Source organism: Phacochoerus africanus, chromosome X (assembly GCF_016906955.1).
Source record: "Phacochoerus africanus isolate WHEZ1 chromosome X, ROS_Pafr_v1, whole genome shotgun sequence".
In the NCBI taxonomy this organism is placed as follows: Eukaryota; Metazoa; Chordata; class Mammalia; order Artiodactyla; family Suidae; genus Phacochoerus; species Phacochoerus africanus.
In genome coordinates this window covers 94,288,242-94,312,319 of record NC_062560.1, presented here as the reverse complement: position 1 = coordinate 94,312,319, position 24,078 = coordinate 94,288,242, and the positions used below count along the sequence as shown (strand labels likewise).

General features: G+C 41.9%; 1 protein-coding gene across 5 annotated transcripts in view; it reads right to left on the bottom strand.

The window, feature by feature from the left end:
* The window catches only part of TMEM164 (transmembrane protein 164), a 184,868-nt gene that overhangs the window by 89,685 nt on the left and 71,105 nt on the right, over positions 1 to 24,078 (bottom strand). For all 5 annotated transcript variants that reach the window (XM_047765868.1, XM_047765867.1, XM_047765869.1 and 2 more), the window contains one exon: positions 21,212 to 21,261. In XM_047765868.1, the coding sequence (XP_047621824.1) occupies positions 21,212 to 21,261 (50 nt within the window). The remainder of the gene's footprint in view (positions 1 to 21,211; positions 21,262 to 24,078) is intronic.

The window sequence follows — 24,078 nt, the reverse complement described above, 5'->3', positions numbered from 1 at the left end:
TTCGGTCCCTGGACTCACTCAGTAGGTTAAGGATCCAGCGTTGTCATATGCTGCTGTGCAGATCACAGATGCAGCTGGGATATGGTGTTGCTATGGCTGTGGTGTAGGCCGGCAGCTACAGCTCTGATTCAACCCCTACCCTGGGAACTTTCATATGCCCCAAGTGTGACCCTAAAAAGACCAGAAACACAACAAAACAAAACAAACTTTAGCAGGATATTTTGTAGATACAGGTAAACTGACTCTAAAATGTATATGAAAGGGCAAAGAAAGTGGAATAGCTGAAATAATTTTGAAAAAGTAGGAGAAAGATGAAAGAATCACACTGCCTGATTTTAAGACTTACTATATAAAACTATAGCAATCAAAACAATGCAATACTGGCCAAGAAAAGACATTATCGATGAAACAGAACAGTTCAGAAACAGACCCATGCTGACGGAGGAATTCAATTTTTCATCTGAGGCTTTGGAGGCCAGAAGGCACTGGACTGATACATATTCCACATGCCAAACGGGGCAGGGAGGGAGGACTTGTCAACCAAGAATCCTGGATCCAACAAAATGATACTTCAAAATCCAGAGAGAAATTAAGACATTTCCAGCAAAGCAAAAGCTGAGGGAGTGTGTTAAGATTTGATCTGCCCTGCAAGAAATGCTAAAGTGCTTCCTGTGGGTTGAAATGAAAGGTCTCCAGACAGTAACTTGAGGTAGTATGGAGAAATGAAGATCTCGCTAAAGGTAAATATATGGGCAATTATAAAAGCTGGTATTAGTGTAACAATACTTTGCAACTCCAATTTTTCTACATGAATTAAGAGATTAATACATTTTTAAAAACCCAATTATTAGTCTAAAAGGTAGTGTTTACTCTAACTTTGGTTTATAACTTCACATTTTGTTTTCTCCATAATTTAAGAGACTAATGCACTTAAAATGATTAAATTTGGGGGGAATACATGCATAAAGATGTAATTTTACGACATCACTCACTGAAAGGGGTGGAGATGAAACTGTAAAGCAGAGTAAGCTAATATAAATTCAATGTAAAATGTTATAACTTTAGGATGCGAAATGTAATCCCCATGATAACCCCAGAGAAAACGGTTGGAGAATATATACAGAAGGAAATGACTAGAGTATTAAATTGTTACACTACTAAAAAAAATCAACTAAACACAAAAGAGAACAGTAATTCAGGAAATGAGTGACAACAAGTGACAAAGTATATAGAAGATAACCAGCAAAAATAATAGAAGCCCCTCCTTCTCAGTATTTACTTTAAATATAAATGGATTAAACTCTCCAGTCAAAAGACAGAGAATGGCAAATGATTTAAAAAATCATGATCTAACTATATGCTATCTACAAAAGACTCATTTTAGACCCCAAGACAGAAAGTGAAGGGATGGAAAAAGATATTCCATGCAAATGGTAGCCAAGAGAACAGAGATGGCTATACTAGTATCAGAGAAATTGGAAAACAAGAGTTTACAAGACACAAAGAATATTATTTACTAGTAAAAGGTTTGATACAGCATGAAGATATGACAATTATAAATATTTACATACCTGACAACAGACCATCAAAATACATGAAGCAAAAATTTGCCGAATTGAAGAGGGAAATTCTACAGTACTAGTTCTAAAATAATAGATGGAGACTTTAATACTCCACTCTTCATAATAAAAACAACAATCGAACAGAAGAAAAGCAAGAAATTAGAGGACTTAAACAACACAATAAACCAACTAGACCCAACAAACATATAAAGAACACTTTACCCAACAACAACAAAATTCACATTCTTCTGAAATGCATGAGTGACATTTTCCAGGACAGACCATATATTAAGTAGAAAACTAAGTTTTGATAGATGTTAAAAGATAGATATTACACAAAATATCTTCTCTAACCATGAGATGAAGTTATAAATCATTAACAAAAGTACAGCTGACCCTTGACAACACGGTGGGGAGGGGACAATTAGGAGCTCCAATGCCCCAAACAGTGGAAGTACACATACAACTTTATAGTTATAGGCCTTCCATATCCCATGTTCCATATCCACAGTATTTAACCAAACTCAGACTGTATGGCACTGGAATATTTATTGAAAAAGCTCCATGTGTAAGTGGACCCACACATTACAAACCCATGTTGTTCATGGGTCAACTATAAAATGGGAAAACTCACAAATTTGTGAAAATTAAATACATTCTTAAACAACCAATGGATCAAAGAAGAAATCACAAGGGAAAGTAGGAAATGAAAGGCAAATCAAAATCATAAAATACTGTCACATACCATTAGAATGGCTATCATCAAAAACACAGACAATAACAAATGTTGCCAAAGGTATGAACAAATTGGACTCTTGGTGAGAATGTAAAATGGTACTGCTGCAGTGTAAAACAGTAGGCCAGTTCTTCAGAAAATTAAAAACAGAATTACTATACGATCCAGCAATTCCAATTCTGGGCATGTACCCAAAAGAATTCAAAGTAAGGGTTCTATGGGATGTTTGCACATCCATGTTCACAGCAACATTATTAGCAATAGCTAAATCATGGAAGCAACCCAAATGTCCATCAACAGATGAATGGATAAACAAAACATGGTATATACATACAACAAAATACCATTCTGCTTTAGAAAAGAAATTCTGACACATGTTACAACATGGATGAACCTTGAAGACATTATGCTAGGTGAAATACACCAGTCACAAAAGAACAAATACTACATGGTTCCATTTATAAGAGGTACCTATCTAGAAGAGTCAAAATTATAAAGACAAGAAAATAGGATGATGGCTGCCAGGGGCTGGGGGTAGGAGGTCATGGGAATTACTGTTTAATGAGTACAGAGTTTCCGATTTTGCAAGGTGAATGGCGTTCTGGATATGGATGGTGGTGATGGTTGCACCACAATGTGAATGTACTTAATGCTGCTGAACTGTACACTTTAAAAAATGGCTAAGATGTTACAGTTTACATCCGGTGCATTTTATCTTAATGAAAATAAGAAAAAAGATCTCCTAGAACTCTATACCAAAAAGTTAACATTAACTGTGTAATTTTTAAACATTTTGAAATATATATAAGAAGCAAAACCCTGAACTCTCTCCCAGCCTCAGTTTTTATACCTTTAATGTAAGACAGCCAAGATTCTAAGCCTTTTAAACAATGCTTTTTCACTCTAATTTTTTTAACATTAAAATCTTCCAAAATACAGAAAAGTAGAAAAATAATTTAAGAACCCCAATGCCCACCATCCCACTTTAATACATTTAAACATCACTGGTTTAATTGAAGCCCCATGTGCCCTTCCTGAATACCATTCATCTCCTCCACTCCCTAACCAGATGGAACCTTTATTCTGAAGGAGCTGGAATCCTTCCTGTTTTTATACATTATTACATTTTATATATCCATAAACCACATACATTGTTGTTTCATATTTATCTTTTTAAATCAATGATAAACATGTATCAATAACATATATCAATAATATCAATATTCCAAGATCACCGATTTAACTATTTATTATATCACTGATTTAACTATTAGATAGTATTATCTCATATAATAGCACCAGGCTGTAGTGGTGAGCCAAGTCCTAATCATTGGACCACCAGGGAACTCCCACTGCTGTATATTATTAAATTGTACGAGTATACTAGAAATTAGTTACACATTGTCACGTTGACTGACACCTGAGTCTACTTTTTTCCCTTCAGCCGGGAACTATATTGAGATGTGCTCTCTGTAATTTGTATTACTATAAAAACAACAGATATATTTCCATCATCCCAGAGCCTAGGGTCCTTCCACTTTGACCTTCTGTTTCCATAAGCCCATGGTCTGAGAGTGTATACATTTTGTCCACTGGGTGAGGTCCCACAGCATAAGCCTGTCATGTTGCAGGGAACGCGGTTAGGATTTTTAGCGTCTTTTAACTCACTCACCAAAAAAACATGGCAAAAACCACTGAATCTAGGTGGAGGCCATACCAGTGTCTGGTGTACTGCCCTGTCCACTTTTCCCTATGTTTGAAATTTTTCAGAATAAAAGGTGGAAAATAAGGAGTTCCCTTGTGATGTAGGACTAAGGATCTGTCACTACAGCAGCTCAGGTCACTGCTGTGGCACAGGTTTGATCCCTGGCCCAGGAACTTCTACCTGCTATAGGTGCAGCCAAAAAAAAAAAAAAAAGGTTGGAAACTGAAAAACAAACAAGCATAACAGGAAGGCCTGATAGCTCTGCCTGGGAGCACAAAGATAATTTCCTGGTGGCAATTGGTGATTTCCCACTTCCTTATTCTGGACCAAATGGGGCCACACCACTGCAGAGGCTCCGAAACCTTTCTTCCTGTGAATTTTAGGAAGGTGCTTAACTAATAAAAGGGGTTACTGATCCGAAAGTAGTTTTTTTCATTCTGAAATTCTACTTATCTGCATGAAAGCAATTTTCTTTCCCTGGGATCCTCATTGTAACAATGAACTAAGTACACAGATGATGAAGCATCAAGATAAGGACAATGCTATATATTATTAACACCTACTGACTACTTGGTCTTTAGGTTTCATGCTAAGAGATTAACATGGATCATCTCTCATCTAATTGTCACTGCCATAGAAGTAGTTACTATTCAGGGCCTTCTTTGACAAGTGAGGAGATAGCGGCTAAGATTCGAAGTCTTGCTCAGAAGGCTTAAAGGGCAGAACCGCAACTATAACCTAAAGCCATCTATTTGCACTGAGCTCTTCAAGATTCCATCAAATCGCACCTATCCAACAAACCAAATGTTGAGTAACAGGGCACTGTTTAAATATATCATGTTAGGATCATTCAAATGATGAAATACAATGCAGTTATTAGAAATCACGTTTAGAAGAATATTTAATGACACGGGGTAATAAACATGACACTTTTAATTACAAAGTAACACATATAGAATAATCCCAATTTTGTTGTTTGTTTTTCTGTTTTTTGTTTTTTGTCTTTTTGCCATTTCTTGGGCCGCTCCCGCGGCATATGGAGGTTCCCAGGCTAGGGGTCGAATCGGAGCTGTAGCCACCGGCCTACGCCAGAGCCACAGCAACGCGGGATCCGAGCCGCGTCTGTGACCCACACCACAGCTCACGGCAACGCTGGATCGTTAACCCACTGAGCAAGGGCAGGGACCAAACCCGCAACCTCATGGTTCCTAGTCGGAACTGCGCCACGACGGGAACTCCCCAATTCTGTTTTTAAAAAATGGGTATATACACACAGAAGACTGGGAGGAAATTATACCAACATATTAACTGAAGCATTACCAGTTATTCTTATCTTCTTTATTGTTTTCTCTAACGTTAGATGTTTTCCTTATAATGAGCTTAGATGACTTTTATACCAAGAAGGAAACATCTCTACTTATTCATTACCGACTGCACAGTTCCTACATCTTACCCAAACCTTATCTATCGTGCTGTACTGCTTTTCCCTCCCGAATTACTTTTGCCCAATAATTCGCACAGTAGATGCTGAACTTGGCTTCCAAAAAGACTCGGTGGGTTGACAAAGTACAAAGAGGCCCAAAACCATCGGTCTCCATTCCTCTGCTGAGAACTGCTTTCCAGGCTTCCCCAGAAGGGAAAAGTCATCCATATCTCTAGCCTTATTTTTATGGGGCCATAACATATATCCAAACACATGTTGAAAGCAGAACAGCCTAGGGAGGGAGAAAAACACAAAAGCAGTCCCTGTTCCAAAAACCTACAGAGGCACTTCCGGGAGAGGATCTGAAAACACTGAATCAGAAATTGTGGGCCAAGACTATAGAAGTCAAAGGTCTCAGTAGAGAACAAAATGGAATATGTACACATGGGGAGGAAGGCGGCTTCTGCTGTGTCGGGAAGGGGAGGGATAACCTGGGAACAGTCTGAAAGCTTCTGTCCTCTTCTAAGCATTAAGAATGAATACGTATAGTTGCAAGGCAGCAACCTGGCAGTGGCTACGAGGATAGCAGACACCAGAGCAGCTTCTGCCTAAGAAAGGAACTTGCTTTCCGTGAACTGCTGCTTATTTACTATGGATTCTCTAAGTTCCTGGTCCCTTTCCCTTTGAAATCTGCAGCATTTACAAGTAGGGTTTCCTCTCCTTTGCCAAAAAGAGTCTTAATAAAGATGCTCAGGTCAGAGGTGGTCTCCCAAACACCATGAGTCCGAAGCTAAACCAAAAGTGAGCTAGCCCTGAGATAAAGATGCCAAAAGGCTGCTCTTTTGGGGGTCCCAGAGCAGGTGGCCTGTTGAGCACTGGGAAAGGGGGTACAGAGATGGTAAAACCATTCTGAGATATTAAGACGCAACAGGTTCAGCCTGAGCCCATCTCATGAACTCAGGAAGGGTGTAGAAAGAGTCCTGCTATTTAAAAATCTGAGAGAATAATCAATGGGATCTAGAAAAAGGGAGGGTCATGGGGCTTCTGAACTCTCCTAATATCATGTGGCCCCAAGGCCAACAGGGCAGCAAACTTGCAATGCCAAGATCACATGTCAAGCTGTCCTAATTCTGCTCACGCACCGCCATGCTTCCCTGGCCTACCCTGGCTCATACCCGGCCCTCAGTCCTCTCTCCATCCAGCAAAGCATCCTCTGCTCTCTTCAGCACAGATGAAATTTCATCTCCTCTCCTTCAAAAGCCTCTCCAGACTGAGTCAGCAGATAGTCATGACCAAATAATCCTGCTTGCATCAGAGATCCACTCTTCTCCATGTGTGCATGAAAATGAGCAGATTTAAGGGTTTCGGGGGGGGGGGATGTCATACACTTCCTGAGGCACAAGAAGTAAGCCAGTTCTGGGCCCTGAATCTTTCTTTTTCGTCTTTTGTCTTTTTAGGGCCACACCTGCAGCATATGGAGATTCCCAGGCTAGGGGTCTAATTGGAGCTGTAGCTGCCGGCCTATGTCACAGGCACCAGCAAAGTGGGATCCAAGGCGTGCCTGTGACCTACACCACAGCTCACAGAAATGCTGAATCCTTAATCCACTGAGCAAGGCCAGGGATCGAACCTGCGTCCTCATGGATACTACTCAGGTTCGTTAACCACTGAGCCGTGACAGGAACTCCAGCCCTGCACCTGTCTTACCTGGGGAAGAAATCTCTGCCATTCCAACTGCACAGATCAGTGACTCACTCCAGAAGAAGACCCCCCCCCCCCCCAACCCTTGCAAGCACATGCTAGGATAGCCAGGCATGGTGAGCTGATGACAACCCAAAGCCTGGGAAATCTGAACCGTCATTCCCTTTCCCTTCATCTCTTCCTTCAAAATAACCCCTGCTCAGAGAGAGGAGCGTCCCAAAAGGCTGGCTTCGCTAAGAGTCTCTTAGCCCCTTGTGAAACCAAGAATTCCATCCTCTTCTAAAGACAGCAGCCAGGATGCCAAAGAGCAAGCTGAAAACCTAAGAGGCTGCTGGCACTCAGAGCCCTTTATGGCGGTGGGATCCATGGAGACTGGGAAGGGGGGATAGATTGTGATGCTACCAAGTGATGACGACATCCTCCTTCAGCCTGGAGAGCAGATTCCCATAGGGACCAGGAGACTCCAAACTACTCAGGGCTGCCCAAGGCCAGTCCTGGCCACGCCTACAGTTCACACTAGCCCCACCCATCAGCTGCAAGGGAAAGCTCTTAGATGTCCCCTCCATGCTTCAGATGGGAGGAGAATGCTATCAGTGGATCCTGATGTGCCAAGTCTGCTCCAAGAACAGCATGAAAACATTAGAGACCTGTTTCCCCCCACCCCCGAGGAGATGGGAGACCATGGTCGGACTCTAGGCTCAGGTCTTGTCAAAGCTGAGGGCTTAAAAAAAAAATGGACTTCCTGTTGTGGCTCACTGGGTTAAGAACCCAACTAGTATCCATGAGGATGCGGGTTCAATCCCTGGCCTTGATCAGTGGGTTAAAAATCTGGCGTTGCTATGAGCTGTGGCATAGGTTGCAGTTAGGGCTCAGATCCTGTGTTGCTGTGGCTGTGGCATAGGTCAGCAGCAGCAGCTCTGATTTGATCCCTACCTGGGAGCTTCCATGTGGCACAGGTGCAGCCCTAAAAATAAAAAAAAATTTAAAAGCTGAGGGCTGCCAAGGAAGGCTAGAACCGGGAAGTGGGGGTACCCTTCCCATACCATGGGGGTCCTGAGAGCAGTGTTGTTTCCAGATGCAAAAAGCCCAGGTCTCCAACTAACAAGTAAATCCTGATGGCCGAGAGCCTTGGCAAGGAGGTGCAGAAACAGCTGCCTAGGGGCTGCGCCTTCTTATTCAACAAGCCCATTGTGGTTTAATAACTAAAAAGCTAGGATTTTCTAGCCTCAGGAAGAGACCAGATCATCTACAAGAAGCATCCCCAGTCACCAAGGAGGAAGGACTGGCCCGATTTTCAGCTGAATCTGATATGAACACTTGTGACAGCTGTAATGGTTCCCCAAGCCTTGGGAGTAAGAAAATCCCTGCTCTGATGCTTATGCCAAAGTGTGACCATAAACTCTGTGGGTCTCTGTCCCTACAGGGCATGGGACGACTGTCACCAGGATCAAGTGCAGCTTTCCAGAACCCCCCCAACTCCAACTATGATATTCCTTTTAAATACGCTGTCCTGCTGCCCTTGAGCTTTTTAACAAAGGGCCTGTCTTATTGTACACACGTAATTTCTTCGGCCCTCCGCCTCTCTTTCTGTGTGCCAGATTTGATGGCTCTAAACTCAGGGTCAGCAAATCATGATCTTCTTGCTATGCTTGCATGGGAAGGGGGGCAGTTTGTGGGGTAAAATACACATAAAATAAAATTTACCACCTAAACCTTTTTTAAGTATATAGTTCAGCAGCGGGAAGTACATTCACAGTATTGTAAAACCATCACCATCATCCATCTCTCAACTTCTTCAACTGGTCCTCCTGTTTTTGAAAAGTGTTACTGGAACACAACCAAACTCATTACAGTACTGTCTGCTGCTTTCATGCTACAATAGTTATGTAGTTAAAACAGGGATCGTATAGCCTACAACGTCTGAAACCTCTACTCTCTGGCCCTTTACAGAAAAAGGTAGCTGATCTCTGCTATAAACCAAAATATATACTGGGTTTCTAGTTTAAAATATGCACTTGCGGAGTTCCCGGGTGGCTCAGCGGGTTAAGGATCCAGCATTGTCACTGCTGTGACTCGGGTCACTGCTTTGGCACAGGTTCAATCCCCGGCGAAGTAGGAGCTTCTGCATGCCACAGGGGTGGCCAAAAACAACCAAAAATAGCACTACTTAACAGTCACTGACATAGCCTCCCCCAGCTTTCCACTAAAATACCCATGAAGATACAGAAGATGATAAAACTCTTCTACATGCCTGAAAACTTAAGACAAATGGCCATCCGGTTTTAAGAATCTGGGAGAAATCTCTATTAACAATAAAGCTAAGGCTGAAATGATGAGAAAACAATCTGCAGCCCATTCATGCAGCAGAAACCTGAAACAAGACAGGAAGACACTGAGTGCTTACACCACTGTCAGCCTCATGGCTTAAAAGGAGAGAATTCAGGAGCTCCCATGGTGGCGCAGTGGTAACAAACCCGGCTAGTATCCATGAGGATGCAGGTTCAATCCCTGGCCTTGCTCAGTGGGTTAAGGATCTGGCATTGCTGTGAGCGGTGGTGTAGGTTGCAGACACAGCTTGGATCTTGGTGTGGCTGTGGCTGTGGCGTAGGCCGGCAGCTGCAGCTCTGATTAGACCCCTAGCCTGGGAACTTCCATGTGCTGCAGGTGCAGCCCTAAAATGACAAAAAGAAAAAAGAGACAGTTCATTTAATAACCAACGAACTGGACAGCCATTATACATCTATTAATGTAAAACATACCAAATGGCAAGGTCAAAGGAGCAAGCCCAAATAGAAGAGAAAAAGATAATAAGGAATAAGATAATAAGCTACAGAGCTTCTGCTTGCAAGGGAAATGAACAACTCCAAAACTGGTCTATATCTACTCGGAGGCTCTGCCCATAAACCAAAAGGGCTGAAGTGATGGCTTTGCTACTGTCACACTGTATTCTGGGAGTGGGAGGCTTCACAAGTAAAATTCGGGGACCAGTGCGTGTGGGAGGTCATAGTTTTTCACCTCCTTTTATGTTCAGAGTGTCAGAGGATCTGGTAGGGGTAAGTGATTCCATATGGGCTCAGTAGAACCCACCAGATGAAGCTGCTAGACACTGGAAAATGGCCTGGAAGCTCTGTGCCTCACCGTGGCCGGGAGGAGTGGAGCTGAGAAAGGATTCGAACCAATATCAAAGACAATATGAGGATCCACGTACCCCGTGTGTTTACCAAGGAATAAATAAATCTTCCCTCAAATATGCATAAACATGCCCAAAAGACAGCATGGTTCCTATGAAAACCTCTGGCAGCAAAAGGAAATGCTTATCATTTTGAAGACTTAGAGGAAGCACGAAAGTCTCCATTTCACATCTGAACCAGGAGAAATATTTTTAAAAACTGTATCCTCAACGGAATACAAGAAATGGGCTCTGAAACAGGTACAGAATGCCAGTGGAATAAAAACATGTTGAGAAGGAAAGGCACCAAGTTGGACCGAAAAGAGAGCTCAGCAAAGCAAGGAAGAATTACAAAGAAATATTATCGTAGCAGGAGAATTAAATTTCACATTGGAGGTGGCAAAGAGCAAAATCCATCAAATTCATAGTTTGGAGGCCAAATCTGGAGCCATGCAGAGGAAAAGGAAAGCTGACTTTAGAAAGCCAATGGAGGTTGTTATTAGGAAATCTATTAATGTATAACATACCAAATGGCAAGGTCAAAGGAGCAAGCCCAAATAGAAGAGCATAAGATAATAAGGAATAAGATAATTCCTTAACATTTTAAAGGAGTCTAATCTAAACCAATCACCAATGTCAGAGTCAGCAGGGAAAACGCTAGAATTGTTTCCACTAAAATCAGAACCAAGGCAAGAATTCCTGCCAGTACCACTACTATTTAACTTCTTCCTGGAAATCCTAGCCTATACAATCAGGCTTGAAAAAAGTTTCACTCTTTAAAATGAGATAAAGTTATCATGTGGGAGTTGATACCATTAATTCCCAAAATAATCCAAGTAAAGCAACTGAAAAAGTACTAGGAGAGTTAAGCACAGTGGCCAAATATAAACATATAAAATCAAAATCTGGAGTTCCTGTCATGGCACAGTGGAAACAAATCCGACTAGGAACCATGAGGTTGGGGGTTCGATCCCTGGCCTCGATCAGTGGGTTAAGGATCTGGCATTGCTGTGAGCGGTGGTGTAGGTCACAGACGCAGCTTGGATCCTGTGTGGCTGTGGCTGTAGTGTAGGCTGGCAGCTACAGCTCCGATTTGACCCCTAGCCTGGGAACCTCCATAAAATGTCGAGAGTGTTGCCCTAAAAAGACAAGAAGAAAAAAAAAAACTCGGAGTTCCCGTCGTGGCGCAGTGGTTAACGAATCCGACTAGGAACTTGAGGTTGCGGGTTCGGTCCCTGCCCTTGCTCAGTGGGTTAACAATCCGGCGTTGCCGTGAGCTGTGGTGTAGGTTGCAGACGAGGCTCGGATCCCGCGTTGCTGTGGCTCTGGCATAGGCCAGGGGCTACAGCTCCGATTCGACCCCTAGCCTGGGAACCTCCATATGCCGCGGGAGCGGCCCAAGAAATAGCAAAAAGACAAAAAAAAAAAAAAAGAAAGAAAAAAGAAAAAAAAAACTCAAAATTTTTCCTATTTACCAGTAACAACTAGTTTGAAAATATAATAAATAAATGAGAGGAGTTCCCATCGTGGCTCAGTGGTTAATGAATCCGACTAGGAACCGTGAGGTTGCGGGTTCGATTCCCTGCCCTTGCTCAGTGGATTAACGATCCAGCGTTGCCGTGAGCTGTGGTGTAGGTTGCAGACACGGCTCGGATCCTGCGTTGCTATGGCTCTGGCGTAGGCCGGCGGCTACAGCTCCGATTCGACCCCTAGCCTGGGAACCTCCATATGCCACGGGTGCAGCCCTAGAAAAGGCAAAAAAAGACAAAAAAAAGAGATCATAAACCACAAACTGTCCAGGAATGATGCTGATGAGAAAGATGTAGGATGCCTTTTATCCACGTCTTTTCCTGGATAGAGAGATTCGCTATGGTAGTGACATGAATGAAATTTTAGCTTTAATGTAATCCCAATAAAAAAATAATAGGACTTGGGAGGAGAGTCTGACAAAAACATTTAAAGTTCATTTGGAAGCAAAAAATGGTTCAGACTAGCTATGAAAAAAAAGAGTAAGCAATAATCTGGGAAGAATGGCAAAGAGAAATCTGGCCTGTGGTTGTTGCAGATACAAGGGTATGAAATTGGTGGCAAACCCATGAGAGGCATCGATGGGATAGCAGGCCACTCCAATAAACTCTAGTATCAAGGAGGAAGAAATTTTCCTCTCCCCTTCTAGATTTTTCCAGCTGGTCTCAGAATTCAAGTGATGTGAGACAGACTAACAGGAGAAAATCACAAAAGTTTACTAACATGTACACATGCGAGAGACCCAGGAGAACTGAGTAACTCACCGAAGTGGCTGAAATCCCCCCCTTAAATACCATCTTCAGCTTCAGACAAAAGAGGATACTGGGGGTTTGGGATTTCCAAGAGAAGTCACAGGGAGATGGAAAAGCAAGTGTCAGGTAAACATATGTTTGCCGGGACAGGCAGAGACAGTAAGACACAGAGAATATTAATCTCTGGGGCCAGCCCATACCCTGCAGATATCTCTGATGATAGCTCTATGGCAAAAATAGGCCCTTTATCTAAATTCTTCAGGCAGCTAAGGAGGAGGTTTTAAAAAGAAAAGACTTCCGGAGTCTCCTGTTTCTTAAAAATGATCAACCTAAATTAATCCTGATACCAAAGAGACACATTTTGGGATGGCAAATTTTGCTCCCATATGCTATCAAATACAAGAATGTATGCACGATAAAAAAAAAAAAAAAAAGTAGGAGTTCCTGCTGTGGTGCAACAGGATCAGCGGCCACTCTGGAGCACTGGGACACAGGTTTGATCCCCAGCCCGGCACAGTGGGTTAAGGATCCTGTGTTGCCACAGCTGCAGCAGAGGTCACAACTGTGGCTAGGATCTGATCCCTGATCTGGGAACTACATATGCCATGGGACGGCCAAAAGAAGAAAAAAATATATAACAGCCATAATCATAGGGAAAGAGTTAATCAACAAATAGTGCTCAAATAAATGACAATCGGGGGGAGGAGGGGATATGTTATATCCCTACCTCATTTTTAGATAAACTGATATCTAAATATTTATAAAAACATATATATTTTTAAAAATCCTAGTCTATCTGATCTTAGAATGATAAAAGAAGAATCTTTTTTTTTTTTGGTCTTTTGTCCTTTTAGGGCCATACCCACAGCATATGGAGGTTCCCAGGCTAGGGGTCAAATCGGAGCTGTAGCTGCTGGCCTATATCACAGCCACAGCAACACTAGATCTGAGCCGTGTCTGTGACCTACACCACAGCTCACGGCAACGTCGGATCCTTAACCCACAGAGTGAGGCCAAGGATCGAACCGGCAACCTCATGGTTCCTAGTTGGATTCGTTTCCACTGAGCCACGACAGGAACTCGATAAAAGTCTTAAAAGCATAAAAGCACCGGGAGAAATTACCATGGTTTGATGGTGCTTTGGAAGCCAATCTATGTGACCAATGAAAATGTAACCTATACATCCAGAGCATCATCAACGAGTTAGAAGGCTGTCTGGGGAAAACATTTATTTCAAAGGTGATAAGGGATTAATATTCTTTATATATGGACAACTCATGCAGATCAGTAAGAAGAGCAACACCTTTATATAAAAAAACTGGGAAAAGAACACAGTTACAACCCACCAACTAAAACATATAATTAGTAATAAGCATAGTATGTATATGTTTGGAATTTTCTATGAAATTTGAAGGGAAAAATAGAGGAAAAGGGCAAGGAAAAAGGAAAGCTATCAGTGAGATGTGGGGGGAGCTGGGGAGTACCTGGCTATATTGCAACACAGCCCCCTTTCCTTTGCAGTAGGTTGCAAAAGGGCATCTTATTTATTAAGAATCTCAGGAGTTCCCGTTGTGGCGCAGTGGTTAACGAATCCAACTAGGAACCATGAGGTTGTGGGTTCGGTCCCTGCCCTTGCTCAGTGGGTTAATGATCCGGCATTGCCGTGAGCTGTGGTGTAGGTTGCAGACGCGGCTCGGATCCTGCATTGCTGTGGCTCTGGCGTAGGCCGGTGGCTACAGCTCCGATTCGACCCCTAGCCTGGGAACCTCCATATGCTGCGGGAGCGGCCCAAGAAATAGCAACAACAACAACAAAAAAAGACAAAAGACAAAAAAAAAAAAGAATCTGAGAGGCAGGCTGGTTCATATTATGCGGCTGGCTATCATTCCTAAAGGTAGCTGAAACAGGTACCTTTTTTTTTTTTTTTTTTAAGTTAGTAGTAAGACAGTAAGCACAGAATGGTTCTCTAAGGATTTACTGGCTTCACTCAAACCTGAATGACAAAAAGAATTCTGTGGCTTGGATGCTGAACATGGTAGATAGCTCTTCAAAGGAGAACCACTCCAAATAGGCAGCTGAATACAAAGAAAAGGCTCAGACTCAAAGACACAAAACAACACGGCCTGCACAGACACAACACAACGGGCAATTCTGATGCGGCTACCAGAGCAGCGAGGAGCCTAAGAACGGGGAGGGTAAGAACGCTGTCAGCCTGGAATTCTGGGAGGTGGACACACTAAAGAACAAAAGAGCACCAGGTTGCTGAGTGGTGGGCCAGAGAGAAACCCTATCTTAGCTCCATGTTTCTTATGTATCTTAGCTCCATGTTTCAGATGCATGCTTTTTGCTTAGGCGGTCAGTTCTGGCAACAGACTTAGCAAGTCACGTGTCAGCTGAGGGGCACTCAGCCAGAACACTGGGGAACCGTCATCCCCTCTTGTCATGTGCACCAGGAGAACCCTGTGGAGGATCCCGCCCCTTCCCCACCCTGAAGAGAATCGCTAGCCCCTGCCCAGTGTGGCGCATGCGGCCTGCTGGGCACACCATAGCCCTTTCCTGCAGTGACTGGGCATGGCCCTGTGAAGCGCATGCCAGCCCCTGCTTAGCTGGGAAGCAGACAAACTCCTGTGTGGCTGGCACGGCAAAGGACGGATAGAAAAAGCAAGAGGTGGGTAGATAGCACTAGTCAATAAACCCATAGAACCCTCTGGCTTAAAGACCACAGCAGTGCCTATCTGTATATACTGAAATTTATGAGATCTTAAATAGAAGGTTCTCATGGTTTTTAACCCTTTAAATAGTATGCCCTAATAGCAAGAAATAGTCACTTCAGCAGCATAAGGCAGTGATGAAGAACTCTGGCTCTGGAGTCAGAGATACTGGATCAAATCCCATGTACATCACTCACAAGGCACTTGAGTCACTTAAACTTTCCGAGCCTGTTACATTGATCTAACTGGGGATACTATTTGTACCTCTCACCTAGATTTGTTGGAAGGATTACATGTGATAATCCATGTTAAATGCTTCCCACCTTGCCTAGCCACGCAGTAAACCTGATTATAAGCATTAGCAGGAAAGGGAATGGGAATTCTGACTCAGCCACTAAGTAATCCTAGTCAAAATGTAGTATCTCCTGGCCCCAAGGGCTCAATCTACAGGGTGGATTTAATGTATTCCCTAGCTCGCGTAACATCATTTGAAGGATTAGATGAGATCATTTAAGACAAAGTACTGTGAAAACAGTAAACCAAGCTATACTAATACAGTGTGGAGTTATGATTCTAAAAGCTGTTTGGTATTTTCACACAGTGGCATAATACGAACCTGTGAAAAATGATGTTATATTAAAAACCTGGATGAACCTCCAAGGAATTATACTAAGTTTAAAAAAAAAGAAAAGAAAAGAAAATCCCAGAGGTGAATACTCTATGATCCCATTTATATAATATTATATAATAATCTTGACACGGCAGATTTTTTTTTTTTTTTGGCTTTTTTAGGGCCACACCCACAGCATATGGAGGTTCCCAGGCTCGGGGTCTAATCAGAGCTGTAGCTGCTGGCCTATGTCAGAGCCACAGCAATGCAGGATCCGAGCCGCATCTGCGACCTACACCACAGCTCATGGCAACACTGGATCCTTAACGCACTGAGCAAAGCCAGGGATAGAACCTACGACGTCATGGTTCCTAGTTGGATTCGTTTCCCCTGTGCCATGATGGGAACTCCGAAACGGCAGATTTATAGACATGGAGAACAGATTAGTTGGCAGGGGTCAGAGATAGGGCACACAGGTGGGAGGGTAGGGATGCGGCTTCAAAGGAGCAACAGCAGAGATCTTTATAGCAACGGAACTATTCTGTATCTTGACTGTATGGTTGTGATATTGTACCACAGTTTTGCAGTAGGTTACCACTGGAGGAAACTAGCTAAAGGGCACATGGCATCTATTTTTCTCATGACTACTACTACATTATGGTATGGTATGATACGATATATGATATTTATCATATTTTATATACTTATCTCAAAATATAAAACTTTAAAAATGATGTGGGACAATGTGAGTTTGTGATCAAATGGCGGGAAACCCATGATTATCATTAAGTGAACACTGCAGAACAGAAAACTATAGATAAAGAAGACAGAAAGTAAAGGAATAAATACAAATCTTGAAAGATTAGGAAAAAACAGGAAAAGGAATTCAATAAAGATAAAAAGTCAAAAATTAAGTAATAAAAAATATATGTATATATACACATATATATAGTAAGGTAAAAAGGATAAATATATCCAAATCAAGGTTCAATAAAATAACCAAAATAAAATGATTACTAATCTGACTAAAATGTAAACTGTAAGAGAGAACACAAAACCAGCTAAGATGAAGCACAAGAAAGGAAACATGACTACAGGTGAGAAGATAGGTTCTTTTTAATTATAAAACAAGAGGATAGCACTGCTCAACTAAATTCACAGTGACATTTTTAAAATACTTTCCAACAAAATACAAATGACCAAAACTTGCCCAAAAAGATCCAAACAGATGGATTACCATATAAAAGACTGGAAAGGTGATTAAGAGCCCACCAATTCAAAAAGGCACTGAGACCTCCCATTTGAGCTTCACGGTTGAGTCTTATTTTGACCTTAAAAGTAAAAATATATATATAATTTTTAAGGCTAATTAAAGTATTCTAAGCCAGAGAAAAAAACGGGAAATTCTGCAGTTCCTTTTTACATAATCACCGTAATTTTAATCCTTAAACCTGATGAAAAGAACCCAATGAAAAATGACTGCAATCTCATTTATGAACACCGAGGCCAGGTTCTAAGTAAAAGATGGACAAACAGAATCCAGCAATGTATCAAAACAGTAATATATTATTACATTATTTCAGTAATAAGAATAGTTCAAAACCAGGAGATCTAATGGCATTAATTCACTGAATCAAAAACTTAAATGAAAACAATTTTTTTAAATGTTGAAAAATGAACATTTTTTTAAATGTTGAAAAATACAGAACCACTGCCTTTTAAAATACTGCCTAAGTTCCCATTGTGGTGCAGCGGAAATGAATCTGACTAGGAACCATGAGGCTTCGGGTTCGATCCCTGGCCTTGCTCAGTGGGTTAAGGATCCGGCGTTGCTGTGAGCTGTGGTGTAGGCTGCAGACGTGGCTTGGATCCCAAGTGGCTGTGGCTGGCAGCTGCAGCTCCAATTAGACCCCTAGCCTGGGAACCTCCATATGCTCCGGGTACAGCCCTAAAAGATAAAAAAAAAAAAAATTTATCTAGATAGCTAGATATAAGAACTTTTTTTTTTTTTTTTTGGCTGTGCCTACAGCATGCGGAAGTTCCAGGGCCAGGGACCAAAACTGCACCACAGCAATGACCTAAGCCACAGTAGTGACACCAGATCCTTAACCCACTGAACCACCGAGAGACTTCCATAAGAACTATTTTTAAAATTAATAAATTTTTGGAGTTCCTGCTGTGGCTCACTGGGTTGAAAATCCAACTGCAACGGCTCGGGTCACTGAAGAGGGATGGGTTTGATCCCCTGCCCCGCACAGTAGGATCCGGTGTTGCTACACTTCAGCTCAGATTCAGTCCCTGGCCTGGGAACTTCCACATGCCACAGGTGCAACCCTCACCAAAAAAATTATTAAACTTTCTCTATTCAAACAAGAGGGACATAGGACTGGAAAGGAGAACAATATCCCATACATAAAAAAGCTCTTAATTCTTTAGGAAAAAAATGTATCAAGAAAGGCATAAATAAGACAAGATCATAACAGATGGAAAGAACACCATTTCTTAGAAAAAAAAGAGCTATATATTTTAATAAGTAAATTCTCACAAAACTAAGATACAAATTTAATTCACTTCTTTTTTTTTTTTTTTTTGCCTTTTTAGGGCTGTACCTGCAGTATATGGATAGGGGTTGAATAGGAGCTGCAGCTGCTGGCCTACTCCACAGCCACAACAACGTGGGACCCAAGCCACATTTGTGACCTACACCACAGCTCACGGCCATGCTGGATCCTTAACTCACTGAGCAGGGCCAGGGATCGAACACACGTCCGCATGGATACCAGTCAGGTTCATTACCACTGAGCCACAACAGGAGCTCCTGCAATTCTAATTAGAATCACAATAGGATGGGGGGTTGAAAAAGTGACATTAAAATTTGTATGTAAGAAAAAATGTCAAATAGCCACGAAAAACATTTTTTAGGCAATGCAAGATAATCAATATGATTTAGGTTTACAAATAAACAAAACGAAGAAACAGAATAGAGAATTCATAAATGGCTCTTAGTATATGAAATTTGATGATAAAGACGGTAGTTCAATTCACAGGGGAAAGTAGATTATTTAATATATTATGCTAATACCACTGGTTGTCTGTCTTTAAGAAAAGTCTTAATGAAGACTAGGAATCCAGAAGCTATAAGAAAATAACCATATTTGGATATGACAAAATGTTTAAAATTATGTGGAAAAACATACCATCGGTAAAGTCAATACATACAGACTTGGGAAAGATATCTGTCATAAAGATGATAGACAAAGCACCAATATCCAAAATATACAGAGGTCTTACAAATTAAGAAAAATATAAAACAACCCATAGGAAATAGGCAGATAAAACGAACAGATAATTCAAAGAGCAAATTCAATTGGACCAAAAACAAGAGACAAAGATAACACTGAAATCCATTAGTAGCCAAGGAAATACATCCATTAAGTCATCAAAATTATAAAAGAACCATAAGCCCTTAAGTTGGTAGGGATGTGAAAAAAAAAGAATAAACTCATATATTATATACAAAAAGGAAAAGTGAATTATAACAGCTGCTTTCTGTAAATCAAAATGGTAACAAGTCTTTACTTCCTTTTTATATATAAACACTCGTGTGTGTGTATGTGTGCACATGTATATGCGTGTGTATAAATTAAAAGCACCAGTATACAGGGGCATAAGTAAAATGATGTTTAATTCAGCATTGACAGCAGCAGAAATCTGGAAAGAATGCAAACGGTCATTAACACATGAATGGCTATATAACACGGGAGTGGCATTCGTGAAATATTTTCCAGCCTTGATAATGTTGAGTGAAAAAAAGATATATTCAAGTATATATAGGATTCTATTTTTGTAAAACAATTGGTAAAAACAAAGTATTCCAAAACCCATTCGTGTTTTGGGCACATGCACATCTCTGAGCGTGGAGAAAAAAAATGGCAGGAAGCATACTGGTTTGGTAATATATAGGAGTGATGTGAAACTATAGAGGAAAGGGCCAAACAAAACAAGGAAAAGGAGCTGGGAAGAAAAGGACCCCCCCAATACACTATGTATTTTATGTGTATAAACGTATTTGGATTAAATTTAGAAAACATACAATCAAAAAATCTAAATATGATCTCTGCTTGTTAACCACCCCCCCCCAAAAAAAAAAACAGGAAGGCAGTAACCGAAATAATCTCTTGGTAGGATTAGGGGTGATGTTTATTTTCTTCTTTATGTGTTTCTGCATCTTCTATAATGAGAAGAGTTACTCTCATGATAATGAGATAAAACCAATAAACGTTACCTTTAAAATATTATACTGAAAAACTGAGCCCGTTTTGGGACGTCAAGGGAGGAAAGCGGAGTTAAATATCCCTCGTGTTTAGGAGCTGTCCAAGTAAGAGACACATGAAATCAGGATCCATTACCCCTCATCCAGCACAAAGTTACTCACCTATGGCAAGAGACTAAGTGGCTATTCTCAGGAGCTATTTGAAGCAGAGAATGGGCTATATGTTCCTCTACCTAACACGTTAATGACTTAAGTAAATCAGAAAGCCATTTACACCACTCTCAATTATCCACGGATCTGCTGGGCTCTTTTCTGTCCCCTTCCTCTGGCTTGTGGCCATTTCACTGCTCAGAACCAGCCCGAAATGGGGGCCAGAGAAGAAGGAAAGAGACAAAATTAATTTGGATTTAGCTTCTCATTAGCAACTCTAATAAAAGGTTCGGCAAGTGAGACGGTCACAACTCATGGTTAAAATGAGGGTTCCAAGACTCTTGAGAATTTCACTTAAGCAAACTTGCCTTCAGATAAACACGATTTGCTTACAATACACTTCAATGGATTTGATGCTTGCTACTTTAAAGGAAGTCAGGACTTGTAATAAGGTGATATTTTTCTCTCCTCGCTTAATTTGCACTTGAACAGTAACAACAACAACAACAGACCCATAAAACACAAGAAGAACAAAGGCCTTCAAAGTATCGTCAGTGGAGCAGTTGAACCAGGGTACAAAGATTCTCTAGAGGAGGGGAGCTGTCTGGCCCCCAGCATGCTCTCAAGGGAAACTTAAGGAGGACAGCAACCTGCCAAGGGAGCAGGCCTTGGCCATAAACCACCACAAGGATGCGTCAGGGCTTGACAAAAGCACAAAAGGCCAAATCTCCACCTACAGCATTGCCCTGTGTCATCGGGCCCTCGAAGGCTTTTGTCCCTTGGGAAGCCCAGACACAAAGCACTGGTGGTCACAGCAACGTGGTCATCCTCCTTTATTATCAAATAGACCAAACAGCTCAGCAATGGCAACAGAAGAACAACTGTCCCTTACTTGAAGATGACGATAGCTCCCGGACATGGAGGGCAGGCCAGTAGAAAGATCTGCAACAGAAAAAAATGAAGCATGGTTATCAAGAGAAATGCTGGACACAGTGAGATAGGGTTACTTTAATAATAACAATCAAATTCTTACACAAAAAAAATGGAATATAAAAAAACTTTAAAAGGCAAGCAGGCGGTTTTCCAAACATGGTGGTGTTTGCTCATGCATCTGCGTGTACACTTATGTTCTGTGTGTGTGTGTGTGAAAGAGAGAGAGAGAGGAAGAGATAGGGAAGGGACAGAGAGGGAAAGAGATGGATGGAGAGTGAGGAAATAAGTGTTGGGGGGGGGGGACAGATGGGACAAGCTTCTCTTGAACCCCTTCACAGACTCTATAACACTTCCTCTTAACCTCTCGAAGATATTCAATTTTTCTACTTCAGTATGACACAAGTAGCCAGTATGAGAAGCTCTAAACTCAGGACAAGTAAAAATAGATTCTGAGCATAGGACAAGTACACAAATGCCATCTGGTTTGCTACCCAAGGGGGAAGGTGGGTTATTCAATACCTAGCATTGCCAGATTTAGCAAACAGAAATACAGGATGCCCAGTGCAATCAGAATTTCGGATAAACAATGCACGCTTTAGGATATTCTTAATATTGCGTGGAACAGACATAAACTAAAACATTTTTCATTGTTTATCTGAAATTCAAATTTAATTAGACATCCTGAATTTTATCTGGCAACCCTATCAATATTGTCATCCTCAGGCTGCTAACCTCCTTTTAACTTTGAAGGTGGGGGCTTGGACCCTTTCAGGGGGCTCCTCAGTCTTCCTGGGCCTCTCCCATGTGTACAGGAGACATACATGTCATTGCACTTCCATTGTTTTTCTCCTGCTAACCTGTCTTTAATTGCCGGGAGGGAGCGTGTCTCAGCCAAGAACCTAGCAGGCAGAGGGGAAATTATTTTTCCTCCTCCACCTATGCTTGGTGTGTTTCTAAGCAGGACTAGGTGGTTACTCTTCTATTTTCCACCCTGATCAAACCAAACAAAAATAACCTGGCCCTTCTATGAGACAAATAGTTCCAAGCTACTGGGTTTGATCTACGCCTGGTTTACATACAGCCTTTGAAAACCTGCAGCTGTGGCAGTTTGGTGGCACCAAAGCACAGGTTCTCAAGAAGGCCAGAGAAAAACCCCTTGCAAGAGCACTTATAAAACGTGCCAATTCCTGCGCCCCACCCCCAATTAGGAATGCTGATTTCTGAAGTCTGGGACTCCAGGAATCTAAGGGTTTTAACAAACGCCCCAGGAGATTCAACCACTCCAGGCAGCCAGATATGCCGAAGGATGGACAGAAGAATGCAACTCATGTTTATGGAGCTACTTCGCCTACAGTGACTTAATGCTGCACATTTCCAAATCCATGGAGGTGGGGCCCTCTCTCGTGGTGAGCATTTGTGAATAGACATTATCTGCATTATGGGCTGGTTTGGCTTTGTCAGGGGTCTAGTCTTTCAAATCTGTTTTTCAGCCCTCTCGGAACCTACATTTAGCAGGAAAGGGTACTACCAGGAAACTCACTGTTAAGTAATGGCACCTGCCTGAATCCCCGCCAAGAAGAAGAGAAAGAATGGGAAAGAAAAGAGGTCTTGAAAGGAACACGGGCAGGAGTCCATCGCCCACACAATACCTCATCAGAGAACCCCGCCAAGAAAACAGCCATGGAGAACGTGCCTTTCCCCTGTGGATCAATTTGATTAAAAGTGCAAAACCAATGACAATTACACGACAGGTCCACAATCCTTTATCTGTAATCACCAAATCCAAAAAGCTCAAGAAACTGAGAGTCTGGGGGTTTGGGGGGGTTGGTGGGGTTTTTTTGTTTTTTTTTTTTTTGTTTTCAAAACTAATTTGGCAGCAAATATGACTTGAACTGAGCTGAGGCTATTTACAGACTCTTTATTTCACTTATGGTGAGTATTCATATGTTTTCTGAAAAAAGAATGTGTTTTGATCATGGGTGCTGTCCCAGCCCCCACTGGGCAGTGTCTGTAAAACACTCCATTGCCTTTCTAAAATCCAGCAAAGTCAGACTTCAGAAATACATCTGACCTTCCTTAATGGTTTGAGATAAGGATTGTCAACTTGGATTCAAACATCCAGACATGAACTTAACCCCACTCCCCCACCCCACCCCTCAGGAGCAGTCCAAGAAAGCAAGAAACAAAGCTGTATTCTTTACCACTGACCCAGCAGTAAAGTTACTCACCTTAGCCAAGGAACCAAGTTGGAGGCTGTACATAGCTACCAAGCATCAGGCCCATCAAAGCCTCACTCAGAAAGCTACAGTATATAGAAAGCAGACAGGGGCCCTCAACCACCTTGGAAAGAACCCTTCTGGAGTCACCTAAGAGCCATGCCAGTAGTCTTCCTGAGCTTCTCGAATAGCCTAGATACTTCCAACATGCTAATACAGAGAAGCAAAAATGTGACCCTAGGCCCCACTGTTAACTCTTACTTTCTAGGCCCACAGCCAAGAGGAGATAAATAAGCAGATGTGGGGAATAAGTCAGCAATTTCCCTGTAACTGCTCTATTTAGCTGGTTCTGATCCACGAGCCCTATGCCAGAAGCCCAGAAACCTACCAAAGCAAGCAAGCCTCTAGGCCCAACTCAATCATGGATTTGATTTCATGGGAGGCAACGCATCTAGTCCTGCCTCTAAATGAGGTTTCCAACAGTTCCTTTCGTGTGGTCATGTCATTCCAACCAGCACATCGGCCATCCTCCCCTGTGTTGCCCGTCTAGTCCAAAAACCAGGATAGAGGGCTATCTTTTTCGAGCAATCTTTAACTCAGATATATGTAG